Source organism: Bos indicus, chromosome 1 (assembly GCF_029378745.1).
Source record: "Bos indicus isolate NIAB-ARS_2022 breed Sahiwal x Tharparkar chromosome 1, NIAB-ARS_B.indTharparkar_mat_pri_1.0, whole genome shotgun sequence".
Classification (NCBI taxonomy): Eukaryota; Metazoa; Chordata; class Mammalia; order Artiodactyla; family Bovidae; genus Bos; species Bos indicus.
In genome coordinates this window covers 71845626-71860645 of record NC_091760.1, presented here as the reverse complement: position 1 = coordinate 71860645, position 15020 = coordinate 71845626, and the positions used below count along the sequence as shown (strand labels likewise).

Genomic DNA, 15020 nt, shown 5'->3' with positions numbered 1-15020 from the left:
CAAAGCACGGTGATTTTGCTTAAGTGAGAAAACAGGGATAGAAGATAAGGGAGGATTAAGCAGCTAGAAGTCACAGCACTACGTTCCAGAGAGGAAGTATCTTTGTACAATGAGTTCTAGAAGTCTGAATTGGAGTCCCCTTGAATTTTTATTGAGTACTAAAATAAACATGAGTAATACGTAACTCCACAGGACTGGACAAAGAATTACCAAGGAACTGAAAGATAAGAAATTCTGAAATTTCACAAAGACACTGCATTCCACCAACCAAAGGATAGAAACCAAAGAGTTCAGCAGAGATCCCACTGAGATAGAAAGTAGAATGGCGGTTGCCAGGCCAGGTGGTTGGGGGATGGGGATGAGGAGTTACTGTTAAGAGGTACAGATTTCAGTTTTGTAAGATGAAGAGTGGTCTGTGGATAGTTAGTAATAATGGGAACACAACAATGGGAATGTCCTTAATGCCACTAAAGTGTATAATTTAAAATGGTTAGGACAGCATATTTTATGTTACAGGTATTTTACCACAATTAAAATAAATAATAGTGTAAAAAATATATGACTGATCAGAGCAAAAGTAACAACAATTTTGGCAGGTTTACAACATAAGCAAAAAAGCATAAAGTTAATTAACGTATGGCAAGAATAGCATAAAGGGGAGAAGAAAGAAATGAACTATTCTGCTATAAGATTCATGCATTATTCATGGTATAAACAGTATTATCTGAAGGTAGTCTCTGATAAGTTAAAATTGTAAACCCTAAAGCAACTAATTTTTTAAAAAGAGAGAGGTATAGTTAATAAGCCAAAAATGGAGATAAAATGGAATGATCTAAAAATATTCCATTTATCCAAAATAAGGCAAGAAAAAAGAAAAAAGATTAGATGGTACAAATAGAAAAAAATATAGAAAAGAAGTAGCAAGATGAGTAAATTTAAACCAAACCAACCAAATCTATATTAACATTAAAAGTATATGGTCTAATCACTCCAGTTAAAATATAGAGATTGACAGATTGGATGAAATAGCAACACTTAACTATATGCTGTCTACAAGAAATGGCAAATATAAACACAGATAAAAGTAGAAGGATGGAAAAATGTATGCAAATATTAATAACAATACTATAGAGTGGCTCTGATGCTGGGAGGGATTGGGGGCAGGAGGAGACGGGGATGACAGAGGATGAGATGGCTGGATGGCATCACTGACTCGATGGACGTGAGTCTGAGTGAACTCCGAGAGTTGGTGATGGACAGGGAGGCCTGGCCTGCTGCGATTCATGGGGTCGCAAAGAGTCGGACACGATTGAGCGACTGAACTGAACTGAGAGTGGCTATAATAATACTGAAAAAGAAGACTTTAGGACAAGGAATATTGCCATGGATAAAGAAGAATACCACACAAAAATAAAAGGGTCAATCATCAAGAAAATATAACAAGAAAATAAAATATAACAATAATTTATATATAAAATATAACTGTCTGTAGCCAATAACAGAGCTTCAAAGATTCCTGTATTTTACATCATAGTAAAAACGGGTAGCACTATAAGGATAAACAGACAAATTCACAATTACAGCAAAAGATTTTGATACCCTTCTTTCAGTAATGGATAGAACAAGTAGAGAGAAAATCAGTAAAGACACAGAAAACATGAACAACCTTCAATTTAGTTGATCTAACTGACAATTATAGTAATAGAACATTCTAAGTGCATAAGAAAAACTATATGCTGAGCATTAAAAGAAGTCTCTAAAAGTTTTAAAGAACTGAAATCAAGCAGAATATGGTCTCTTAACAACTTGGCATTAAATTGGGACTCAATAGGAGAAGGAGCTACGGCCTCCTCCAAGCCACAGCCTCAGCCTCTCTTGTCCTTCAGACTATGCCTGGGATCTGCTGCCAGGTAGCCTTGGTCCCACAGACCTGCTTGTATGGTCTCAGGTTTCTTTACCTCCAGAAATAAAAACTGACACCCTGCAACTTGGAAATTGATGTAAGAGACTGAAATTAGGGACTTCTTTCAAATATGAACATGGTTAATCAAAACCCAAAGGATCAATACTGGAAATAAAATATGCCAGTTCAAACTAGTATTTCTGGGAGAGCCTGCTGTTGGCAAATCAAGCCTGGTGCTTCATTTTGTGAAGGGCCAACTTCATGACTTTCAAGAGAGTACCACTAAGGCTGTTTTTCTAAGCTGCATGAAATGTGGGACATGGGATACAATTGGTCAAGAATGATTATCACAGCCTAGCAACAATTACTACAGAGGAGTACCGGCAGCCATTAGTTGCATAAAAAGTAAAGTAAAGTGAAGTCGCTCAGTTGTGTCCGACTCTTTGCGACACCATGGACTGTAGCCCACCAGGCTCCTCCATCCATGGAATTTTCTAGGCAAGAGTACTGGAGTGGGTTGTCATTTCCTTCTCCAGGGGATCTTCCCGACCCAGGGATGGAACCAGGGTCTCCCTCATTTCGGGTAGACACTTTACCGTCTGAGCCACCAGGGAATCAACTTATATTTCTTCAAGCCCCTTTTTTGGGGCAGGGGAGGCAAGAATACTGGAGTGGGTTGCCATTCCCTTCTCCAGGGGATCTTCCCGACCCAGGGATTGAACCCAGGTCTCCCGCATTGTAGGCAGACGCTTTACCGTCTGAGCCACCAGGGATTGCAAATGAGGAGTCCTTTGTAAGAACAAAAAACTAGGTTAAATTACTTCAGAGAGAAGTGAGTCCTAACACTGTCATAACTTTACCAGGAAAGTAGGTCGATCTAGAAAAAATGGGCTGAGATTTCCAGGAAGCACAGTCCTGTGCAAATGACAAGGTATTCACGAAGACATCATCTCAAACAACAATGAATGTAAATAAAATATTCACAGTAATAGCTAAAAAGTTGCCAAGGAATGAACTACAGAATCCAGGACCAAATTCTGCCAGAGCAAGAGCAGCAGACCTTACTGAACCCATTACAGTCAACCACGGGTCAGTGGTTAGGTAGAATATTCTTCTGCTTTCTAAATGTTAGCAGGGGAATTGGAGCATTAAACAAGTTTAGTATGACTTATAATAGAGTCAAGTTTCTAATACAGAATTATTTTAAGTGTCTTGAACTTCATTTTTAATAACATGTATGTGTCCCTTACTAATATTTCAGAAACAGACAGAGAGAATGAGAGCTGTGTGTTCACCTATTTCACTGGCACATTAAGGGGAATCATTTCTCATCACCAGAAACATAGACAAGTGACTGGACCCAAAGTGAATCAGAATCTACAGTTCTATGAAAAAGATCTGGAACACTCCAGAAACATTCTTTATTTAGAAGGAGAGTCTAAAGATACTTATACTTAGCCACAGTATTCATGCTAACAGTAACTTTTCCTAGTATCTATATTTAAAGTCTATGTTCCACATTTTAACAAATTATTCAAAAGAAAGGGAAAAAATGAACATCAATAGCGTCTAAACTATATAGCCAGACCTATTATTTTTCAAATGAAAAATCAAATGTAAACCTGTCTTGTTTTAGGAATATGAAAAATGATAAGTGCATTTAATGAATCATGTCCCCCCAGACATGTGAGCTTATCAACAAAACTGAAATAAATCAGGTGTCTGTGATTCTGTTTAATCACTGCTAGCTATTACATAGGTTTTGTTGTTTAGTGGCAGAGAAGGAGCTTTTGCCCCCACTGGACATAATAGTCAATACACTGACAATTACGAACATTCAAACTTATTTTAAAGTCCATCTTCAGCTGTGCTATAAGTAGGGTAATATATTGTAGTTTCCATGTTGTTCAGTTGCTAAGCTGTGTCCGACTCTTTGCAACCCCATGAACTACAGCATTCCAGGCTTCCCTGTTGTTCACTATCTTCTGGAGTTTGCTCAAACTCATGTCCATTGAATTAGTGATGTCATCCAACCATGTTTATTACTCATTTGTAATACTTAAAGAGCTGCTTAAAAGTATGCAAATGTATAGTTACTAAAACAGTTAAAATTTTTCCTTTTCTCCCCCTTTGAAAGGAAAGGGCTGTTTCAATATTTTACTGGGAAAGATTGAGGGCAGGAGGAGAGGGGGGCGGCAGAGAATGAGATAGTTGGATGGTATCACCAACTCAATGGACACGCGTTTGAGCAAACTCAGGAGATAGTTACGGCAGGGAAGCCTGGCATGCTGCAGTCCATGGGGTCGCAAAGAGCTGGACACAACTTAGCGACAGAACAACAGTGAATGTGCAACATCTTATCATCAGAAAAAACATATTTTAAAAGACAGAGATCTTCAAGACCTCCCTCCAAGATGACATTCAATCAATCAACCAACCAAAACATGTTGGATGTATTAGTTAATCTTTACAAAGTTATTCACCTGTATTACCTTCCAGTTCACATTCTTCATTTTGCTCACAAATAGAACACATAAATTTCACCAAAAGACTTGTAGAAAATCAAATACACTACAACTATAGTATCCTCTGATCCACTTATCCAGTAACTCTATAAAAGAAATAGAAAGTGAAAGTCGCTCAGTCATGTCCGACTCTTTGCGACCCCATGGACTATAAGTACACATAATTCTCCCCGCCAGAATACAGTTCCCAGAGACCAGCAGTTTCTATCCTGTCCTGTAGTGCTATGTGACAAGCACTACATTAAGGAACTTGCCACATATTCTCTGATCTAATCCTAACAACCCTAATAAGGAAATACTTTCATTATCTAATTTCATCAGTAAGGTAACAAAGACTTAAGTAACTTGACTAAGGGTACACATATACTAAATAATAGAGCTACACTGTTAGTCCAAATTTATTTGAATTAAAAACAAGCAAACAAACAGAAAAACCAAGTTCTTTCTACTATACCTCCTAGCCATTCACATGCAGCCTAAAATTGAAGAGTGAGGAGAGTGAGGTATTTTAGTTTAAGGTGATGTATAAAATGACTTAAAAATCATTTTAAATCATAAAATAATTTAAAAAATCATAAATGATTTTAAAAATAAATGTATCAGAATTTATAAATCAAATATCTGACAATAACTTCAAAGTAACCACTTTGAGAGGCTTTAAAGTTTGGGAATCGCTTATGGAACAGCTTCCACAACTTTAACCAGTCTTTTAAATATCTTCAATATTGGCAATATTCATTTTTGAGAATAGTTTCTATTTTGGAAATAGTTTGGGCTTTGGAACCAAGTTTTGTAAATCAGAAATAGTGATTTAGGGTGGTATCTTTGTACATGAGACTGTGGCTTTGAAGTATGATAGTCCTAAATTTCCATCAGAGATCTACCACTCTAAACTCTACTTAAAGTCCCTGAGCCCTAGTTCCCTCATCTGAAATACAAGAAAGGTATCATCTACCTTACAACCATTGTGAAGATTAAATGGAATATGTATATATAGCTCTTGTCTATATAAATAAATAATAGATATGTACAGTAAATAATAAATGTTTGTTTTCTCCTTTTCTTCTCCACTGTTATTTTATCATTGTTTCAAACTATGAACTGCTTATCTGTCAGTTATAACTCTAAGAATGCAAGTGATTTTTTTTTAGTTTATCCATTTAGTTTCAGCTATCAATTTTTGGTTTTAAATTACATGAAATTGTATTTTGATATAAGTCAATGGGCAACATACCTGTGGAAACCATCTTTCAAAACTTCTTGTCTCAAAATAATTTCAGAACAAGTGGCCCTTATGCCTGTAAGAATGAAAAGGCTTTTTTTTAATAAAATAAACACTCAATGAAAGAATATTTAAATAATTAGAAAATAATTATTTGAATAGACTTTAATTGATTGGAAAATCTAACCAACCTAAAACAAAACAAACACCCTTAAAACTTAAGCAATTTGTGCTATATATAAATCTATTTCTAGTGTAGCATAGGGGTTAAAAGCCTTGACTTTGGTGTTAGATTGGCTAATTTCAAACAACAGTCTGTCACTTAATAGCTGTGTGACGTTGAAGAAGACAGTTTCTCTCATTGCTAGTTGTCATGAGAATTTAATATATGTAGAAGCACTTGGAACAGGGTCAACCACAGAGCACCCACTCTGTGTAAGTGTTTGTTATTTATATTACTTTATTCAGGTGATCACTGGACATCAAAAAGAACAGAACAGCGAAAGAGCCAGGAAAACTCAATTTTAATCCTAGCTCACTGAAACTGAGTATCAGATACAAATTGGCAACTTCTATATTCTATCATCCACAAGTAGAAAAAAGAAGGTACATTTATGCAGTGTGTAGACAATGAGAAGGTTTAAAGAAAAGACAAAAACTGGAGGCTTTTCAAAGGTTCAAAGGGTTCTTTTATAAACTTAGAATAACCCAAAATTTCACTAATCTCACTCCATGCAGAACTTACACATTAAAACTGTTACTCAGTGTCAGTTTCATAAAATTTAAAAATTTAGCTACTGCTGTTGCTAAGTCACTTCAGTCATGTCCGATGACGCTGTGCGACCCCAGAAACGGCAGCCCACCAGGCTCCCCCGTCCCTGGGGTTCTCCAGGTAAGAACACTGGAGTGGGTTGCCATTTCCTTCTCCAAAGTAGGAAAGTGAAAAGTGAAAGTGAATTCGATCAGTCGTGTCCGACTCCTAGGGACTCCATGGACTGCAGCCTTCCAGGCTCCTCCATCCATGGGATTTTCCAGGCAAGAGTACTGGAGTGGGGTGCCATTAGCTACTAATGATTACCAAATCAGCCCAGGCACCTTGCTATGGAATTTTACTCCATTTTGCAAAGCTGGAAATGTGTGAGAACATTAAAACAAACACAGAAAAACCATACACTATTGTATGTTGTGAATTCCATTAGATGTATTCCTGAGAAGACCCCCAAAATATGAAGTGGAAAGGAAACATTTGAAATATACCGGAGAGGGAAGGAAGGGGGAAACTATGAAAGATAACATTTATTAAATAATACTTATATGACAGATTCTCTACTTGGGGTTTTCAGGTGTATTTTAACTTTCATGATCTAGAGAAATAGGCCAGCAAAATTACTGCCATTTGTACACAGGAATAAAGTGAAGCCACTCAGTCATGTCCGACTCTCTGTGACCCCATGGACTGTAGCCCACCAGGCTCCTCTGTCCATGGGATTTTCCAGGCAAGAACACTGGAGTGGGCTGCCATTTCCCTCTCCATTACAGGAGTAAAGTGAAAGTGAAGTCGCTCAGTCGTGTCCGACTCTGCAACCCCATGGACTGTAGCCTACTAGGCTCCTCCGTTCATGGGATTTTCCAGGCAAGAATACTGGAGTGGGGTGCCATTTCCTTCTCCAACACAGGAGTAAACTCTGACATAAATACTAACTGTCTACGTCATACAACTAGGTAAGTCACTGATTAGAAGTAAGATTTGCCTGACTTTTAAAGCCTAAGGTATTTCAGTTCTTCTTGCTATTTAACAAAATCCTTAATTACTTTGGAGAAGTATCTCATCCTTTCCCAAGTAACTTATAGAATATCTCTTGTAAAAATTCAGACATTTCTTCAATATTTAATTTTAACAGAGGTGGGGGAAGGGTTTATATCTGCCTATAAATTAAATTAGAAAAAAGGTCAGATTAACAGGCTTAAATTCTATGGAGTGTAGACTAGAAAATGGTAAATTTCATTTATCTTGGGATGATAGAAAAGCTAATTTACAAACAGTATAGCAAATACTAGATTATTTATGATTTTTAAGGCAAAGAAAGGTACCATTTTCAAAATGAATTTGTTGCATCTGAATTCACTTTCAAGATTTTTACTCTTAAATTTTACTTTACTTGGTTTTTGTGGCCTGAATTGGCTCTGGAAATTGACCCCTTTTACAAATTGCTGTAAAGTCTTTAGTTATCAATAAGCCCAGTTGTTCGAAAATTATTTTGGGCCTAATAATTCCTTCTTCAAATAAATTTGAGAACCTAATACGTAAACACACAAAAGCAGAACTACACTGATTGACAGATACTAGTCTAATATGCTGGTTTTAAAGACAGCTTCCGTACTGGTTTTCCTTGTGTGTGTGTTCTGACTTTTCTTTCCCTATCAAACGTTATCACTTTATTGTAACTACTACTGCACTTACCCATCTCCCCTCCTACATTGCAAGCTCCACGAGGGCTGGATTCACAGCACCTAGCACAGCACTTCTGCCCACGAACTTGAGCACAAAGAAGTGAATCGACTCGCTCGCCCAGCCCAGAGTCATAAAGAAACCCTAGCACAATCCAGTTTATTATCAAACATGTTTGTAAAACAAAATTAGTCGTCCTCCCCTTTCCACGCTCCCCGGGTGTAGGTACTCTAGATTAGGGTTCTCACACCTCCCAGGGCACTTAGGCTCTGTTGGTCCCGCAGTGGTCAGAAGCTTCATGCATCCCAAGAGCACCCCAAAATGCTTCACGGCTGTACTTCACAACGTTTTAGTAATAGTGCTGCCCGTCCCTCAGAAGGACAAAGCCTGCCTCTCCAGAGAACCAGGACTGGTCACAAAGAATGAAGGCGAGGGCGGTGGGAGGTCCAGGAACTTGCAGCCTTCGTTTTTTACCTCCTGCTACTCACCCTACTTCCCTGTGGCTCAGACGGTAAAGCGTCTGCCTACAATGCGGGAAACCTGGGTTCTATCCCTGGGTCGGGAATTCCCGATCCCCTGGAGAAGGAAATGGCAACCCACTCCAGTATGCTTGCTTGGAAATCCCATGGATGGAGGAGCCTGGTGGAATATAATCCATGGGGTCGCAAAGACTCGGACACGACTGAGCAACTTCACTTCACTTTCACTCACCCTACAGTTCTAGGGTCGCGAGAAGCACGTTTGCAAAGGGACGAACTGAGAGGTCTCGGGAACCTCGAGTGCTCCCCACCCTCTCAGACCTTAACCCCGCCCCACTCCCGAGGCCCAGCTCCGCCCCTTACCGGAGACGAAGTGGGTGTTGTTGAACGTTGTGGCTGGCGAGCAGGTGAACCCAGCCACCTCCCAGAGAAGCAGCCAGGCCACTGCCCTGACGGCCACCGCTGGGGCAGCCAGGACGCCGGAGAACGCGCGCCCCAGAAGAGCACGCGGGGATAAAATGCGATCAGAGGAACGCGCACAAGGTTCACACTGCTCCTAGAGCGCACTGTCGCGGAGTTTGGGACCCGGAAGGAAGATTCGCTGCGCTCACGCCTGCGATCCTGCGGTTTCCCGGCTCCCCGCCCCTAAATGTTCCGGGATAGCGATAGGCCGTCGTCCAGCCCCTTCGTCGCCCCGCCCCTCGCCCTCACGGTTGGGGGCGGAGCAAGGAATGGCGCAAGCGCAGTAACGTGCACCGGGGCTGTTGCTCTGGGACAGCTCCGTGGACCCCGAGTCTGACACTGAACCCCGCACGCTGTCCTGGGAACCGCCTAGCCGAGCTCCCGGCATTCTCCTCCATCCAGGTATTTGCCGATGCAGGTATCTTCCTGCTGGAGAATTCACCCTACAGTCACGTCTGCGAAGCTGTGGCTGTCGTCTTTTTCTGCAGCGCCAGGCTTTGCCTGGCCTTAAAAGTTAAGTAAGTGCTCCTAGGTGCACTACGGTTGGTGGACAGGTTTTAGACGTTGACCTGCAGAAGATGCATTTTCTGTACTTCTCTATGGATAAGAAAGTCAGCCTTGCACTAGTGAGGGGCATGGATAGGGAGAGGATCGTCTACCTGATGGCAAAATCCGTACATTCTTAGATGCTGTGGGCGATGCTTGGCAAGATATGCCAGTCATTGATCCCTGGGGAGGAAAGTATTAATGTCTAGAAGAAAAACTTGGTAAATGTGTCGTCTGTCTTCATGAATTGAATATGTAAGCAGACCTGAAGAGTATCAGGTGCAGATTGGAGTAGAATGGAGGGCCCTAGGATGAATGTCTTAAAGACGAGAGATGTCAGAGCTCATTCGCTTCAGTCGTGTCCGACTCTGCGATCCCATGGACTGTAGCCCTTCAGGTTCCTCTGTCCATGGGATTCTCCAGGCAAGAATACTGGAGTGGGTTGCCATTTCCTTCTCCAGGGGATCTTCCTGACCCAGGGATCAAACCCGTGTCTCCTGTGTCTTTGGCATCGGCAGGCAGGTTCTTTACCACTACTGCCACCTGGATACTACCTAAACTTCAATATAGCAATATAAGCATGCTGTTAAATATAGAGATAGATTTTGGAAGAAACATTTAAAAGACTTGAAACTGATTACCTATGGAAAGGGGACCAGGAGAGGACAGCAGTTCTTTATTATGAGCCTCATAAAATTATGTTACATTTTAAACAGAATACAAACAATATTTTAGTAAAAATAAAAGTTTAATTTTAAAAAGAAAGAAAAGAGTGTAGTCATAAAACTTCATTATTGAGCATCACTTGCATGCATTATTTATTAATACAGTCACATGAGTGTGTGGAATTTATATTGTGCTCACTAGGATCTTCTAGAAAGTTTACTATCAAATTTTAGTGAGGCAAACTGGGGGAAGTATTTGTTTAAAAAAAAAAAGGAAGGAAAGGAAAGAGATGGAGAAGGAGGAGGAGAAGGAAAAGAAGAAAGAAGGGGTGGGATGGGATCACTGCATCAAATGAGAGACAGAATACAATAATTTGACAAAGCTGTTCTTTATATATGATCCATTTCCTAAGAATAAAAATTCTCAGTCCAACAGTAAGAGCTGAATAATATAGATTATGGTATATCCATAGAACAAAACATTTGCAGTCATAACATAAGTTTGCATTTTAGAATGACATTAAGTTTGCATTTAAAGACAAAATTACATGGGTTGTTAAATTTAAAAGACAGGACATAGAAAAGAATGAAATAATGCCATTTGAAGCAACATGGATGGACCTAGAGATTATCATACTAAGTGAAGTAAGAAAGAGAAAGACAAATACCATATAATACAGTGTATGTGAAATCTAAAGTACGACACAAATGAACTTATCTACAAAACAGAAACAGATCATGGACATAGAGAACGAATTTGCGGCTGCGAAGAGGGAGGGGGTTTGGGGGAGGGATGGTTGGGAGTTTGAGATTAGCAGATGCAAACTGTCATATATAGAATGGATAATAAGGTCCTACTGTATAGCACAAGGAACTATATTCAATATCCTGTGATAAACCATAATGGAAAAAAATATAAAAAAGAATGTATATATGTTTATAACTAGTCACTTTGCTTTATAGCAAAAATTAACACACCATTGTAAATCCACTCTGGTGGCTCAGAGGGTAAAGCATCTGCCTGCAGTGTGGAGACCTGGGTTCGATCCCTGGGTGGGGAAGATTCCCCTGGAGAAGGAAATGGCAACCCACTCCAGTATTCTTGCATGGAAAACCCTATGGATGGAGAAGCCTGTTGGGCTACAGTCCATGGAGTCGCAAAGAGTTGGACATGACTGAGCAACTTCACTTTCAGCAAAATAAGTTTTTAAAATATTTAAAAGGCAGGAAATAGTATGTATCAATATAAAAACATATTAAAACTATGCCTACAAAAAAGACTGGAAGCAGTCAGGGATGATTATTATTTTGTAAGTTTCTTCCTCACCCCTCCCAACTCTACAATAATCTATCAAGTAGTCCTGTTTCTATTGTGATTCTCTGGCAGAACTGAATTTATGAAGGTATCATCCCTTTGCTGTTTTACTTCTAGATTCTTTGACATTTGCAAATCTTCCTGATAATACCATAGTCACATCTAAAGCATTCCCTATAATTATTTTTGCATTGAGAGCAGAGAAGAGGGAATGAAAAATATTAACCTTTAAAATGACTTTTTCTTGTAACTGAAAAAACATCATGTAGTGAGACAAATAAAAGCCATATAAGCTTTGTTGCCTTGAAAATGTGAAGGCTGATTCTGCATTAGGTCTGACTTCTTGATCAGACTTCTAGACTGTCAACACTTAGAGAATGTACAGGATACACTGAATCAAACAATGGAATACCTAATCCAGATATTGTGTTGGGGATAGTGTGGTGAACTTTGGACATGTTTCCTGCCCTCAAGGAGCATACAGAATAGAAGGGGAAAAGATAGGTGATTAAATAAGTAGTTACCAAAAACTCAGTGAGGGAAAAAAAAGGCAAGAAACTCAATGAAGGACTTCCCTGCCAGTTCAGTGGTGAAGAATCTGCCTTCTAACGCAGGAGACACAAGTTTGCTCCCTGGTCAGGGAACTTAAGAGCCTACATACCTGTGCACTGTAGCTAAGAGAGGCCCAGACACTGCAGTGAAGACCCAGTGCAGTGAAAAACCAAACAAACAAAAAATACCTCAATGAGTAGAATGAGTACAGGAGGCGGAGGTCTGGTCTGGGGAACCTGTCAGGACATAATGTATTTAAAAGAGTTTAAAAATTCTTAGTACCTTGGCACTGAGGGTGCTTGTACATACTTGTTTAATTGGTAGACACAAAAAGATCCTGTAAGTTGATTCTTGGGCTGAGTCAGGGAGGGGTTCCTACAGTCTTTGGTTAAAAGTACAGTGCACTAAGAGATCCAAACTGAACTGCATTTTAGGCTCAGGTGTGAACCTGCCTACATCCCTCAATGAACCAGGGATTCTACAGATTAAGGATAACCCAGGGCCAAACTGAACTTTCAAGATAGCTCTTGAAATACTGAGCTTGAACTGACCATGTATCTCCAGAATTGGACTAGAGCCAGATTTACCCGGGAGGAAAAGCAGGGAGGGATGTGATTTACCCAACACTTAACATTTTTTCCCCTTTAGCAGGAAGTCATTATGTGACTAACACATTGTCATCAGATTTCCTCTGATTTACCGTGAAGTATATGTGAGAATGATGTGCACTGCCAAAAAATGTGGAATTAGGTTCCAGCCTCCGGCTATTATCTTAATCTACGAGAATGAAATTAAGGGGAAAAGTCGCCAGCGCATCATGCCAGTCCGAAACTTTTCCAAGTATTCAGGTATCTTATGTTTTATCTTGCCTCTTATCATAACTGTCATCTGAGTCAGTTTATAAGAACGATTTGGGTCTCATGTAATGGAGTGATATGGCCTTCAGTTAGACAGACCAAGGTTCAAGTCATGACTGTCAGAGAGGGTGTGTAAATTTGACTAAATTACTTAATCTTGGTGAGCATCCATTACCTAATCTGTTAAAGGAAATTGATAATCCTTTCAGGTCAGCTGCTGCTGCTGCTGCTAAGTCGCTTCAGTCATGGCCAACTCTGTGCAACCCCAAAGACGGCAGCCCACCAGGCTCCTCCGTCCCTGGGCAGTGTGGATTAAATGAGATAGCATTATACAATAATATTAATTCCCTTCTCCTCCTCCAAATGTGTTTTTTAATTTGTAGTCTTGATATTTCCTTAGTACCAAATCTAATATCTAAAGCTGTAATACTACTTTTTCTTCTCAGACATTTTCTTCAGTTGGAAATACTTAACATCTCCTCAAAGTGATTTTAAGTTACAGAAATAAAAAATATATCGATCCTTCCCCCATCACACTCAAAGCTGGATGTAAAGAAATAGGTCTGTAACTTAATTCATTCCCAAAAGCCACTTGGCTACTTGACTGTAATGATAGGTAATGCTTTCAGTAATCTGAGGGGCCTCAGTAGTCTGTGGTGTTGTGTGTGGTGTAATAGTTTTGTTTCTTGCTCCTAGATTGCAGTAGAGCTGCTGAACAATTAAAGAATAATCCACGACACAAGGGTTACCTGGAACAGGTATCCCTGAAGCAGCTAGAGAAGTTATTCAGCTTTTTACGAGGTAACTTGTGGGGGCAGAGTCTGGCAGAAACAATGGAACAGATTCAACGGGAAACAACCATTGATCCTGAGGAAGACCTGAACAAACTAGATGACAAGGAACTTGCCAAAAGGAAGAGCATCATGGATGAACTTTTTGAGAAAAATCAGAAGAAGAAGGATGATCCAAATTTTGTCTACGATATTGAAGTGGAGTTCCCACAGGATGAACAGCTACAGTCCTGTGGCTGGGACACAGAGTCAGCTGAAGAGTTCTGATAACCAAAAACTGGAAAAAAAAAATTATTGAGTAAATGCATATTTACACAAGACCATAGATTGATTGTAGAAAAATCTATAAAGAACACTGTACGTATTAGGTCACATTTGGATTGAGTGTTACTTTTCCAAACCAGGATATGTATAGCATCTACTATGTAGGTGCGTGTGGAATATAGGAAAACAAAATATAAGGATCTGCCTTTAAGGAGCTTACAGTCTAATTGGAAGATAAGTCAAAAGCTTGTGAAAAGCTAATTTAATGGTATTAGGCAGCAAAAAGATTAGTTCCAAATGCTTGATAAAGGCTCGAGAAGATCAGAACCTAGATTACTGTAGGGTAGAATAGGAAGGACTTTGTCCTTCAGTGGCAAAGTGGTATTTTGCTGGCCCTTGAGATGGTAGTATTTGGATAGAAGCTTAGGTAGGATTCCTGATTAGAGAAATTGGGAAGAAAAAAAGAGGGATGTTGTGGGGGATTGGGAAAGACATAGGAATTAGAACATTTTATTTGAGGAACAGTAAGCAAATTATAATGTGATAGTATTGGAGGACATGATGATTACTAGAGGATTATCCTGTATATATTATCTTTATATGTATTTAACTCTGTGAGGAGAACCCCTGTCGAATGCTCTGTAGCTGCAAATGGATATAATTTGATGGACAGCAGGGGAATTCTGGTCCCTCTCCCTGCCCTAGTATCAGGAAATATACACTCAAGACATTCTGAAACCTGAACCTCTTCTCATAAATAAGTTTTTTCATAAAATAGGAAATCTACCCATAATACCATAATAAATGTTCATAAGTACTGCCAGTTTAGGCCTATTCATGAGTTTGTATCTACAAAGAGAAGATATTTGTTGTACATGGTTATATATGTATAGATACATCTTTCTTCATATTAGAATATTATTTAATTGGTAGAAATCCTCTGTTTTCTGCAAGGAAATTAGTACTCATTAAATAAAGTTGTAAAAATTA

At 39.4% G+C, this 15020-nt stretch overlaps 2 protein-coding genes across 6 annotated transcripts in view; one reads left to right on the top strand and one right to left on the bottom strand.

Annotated features, from left to right (window-relative positions):
* The window catches only part of PIGX (phosphatidylinositol glycan anchor biosynthesis class X), a 24458-nt gene extending 15030 nt beyond the window's left edge, over positions 1-9428 (bottom strand). Inside the window, exons 1-3 of the mRNA XM_070775478.1 lie at positions 9192-9428; positions 8942-9134; positions 5663-5726 (exon numbers count right to left, since the gene is read on the bottom strand). Coding sequence (XP_070631579.1) covers positions 5663-5726; positions 8942-9134; positions 9192-9428 — 494 coding nt within the window. The remainder of the gene's footprint in view (positions 1-5662; positions 5727-8941; positions 9135-9191) is intronic.
* Positions 9132-15020, top strand: CEP19 (centrosomal protein 19). Of its 5 annotated transcripts, none has more exons than XM_019957424.2 (3): positions 9132-9442; positions 12770-12966; positions 13672-15020. In XM_019957424.2, the coding sequence occupies exons 2-3, from the start codon at positions 12837-12839 to the stop codon at positions 14031-14033; spliced, it is 492 nt and encodes a 163-aa protein (XP_019812983.1). In that variant the 5' UTR covers positions 9132-9442; positions 12770-12836; the 3' UTR covers positions 14034-15020. The 5 variants fall into 5 exon arrangements, with proteins under 5 accessions (XP_019812983.1, XP_019812964.1, XP_019812973.1 ...); XM_019957405.2 differs by having other exon boundaries at positions 12767-12966; XM_019957414.2 differs by having other exon boundaries at positions 9132-9553.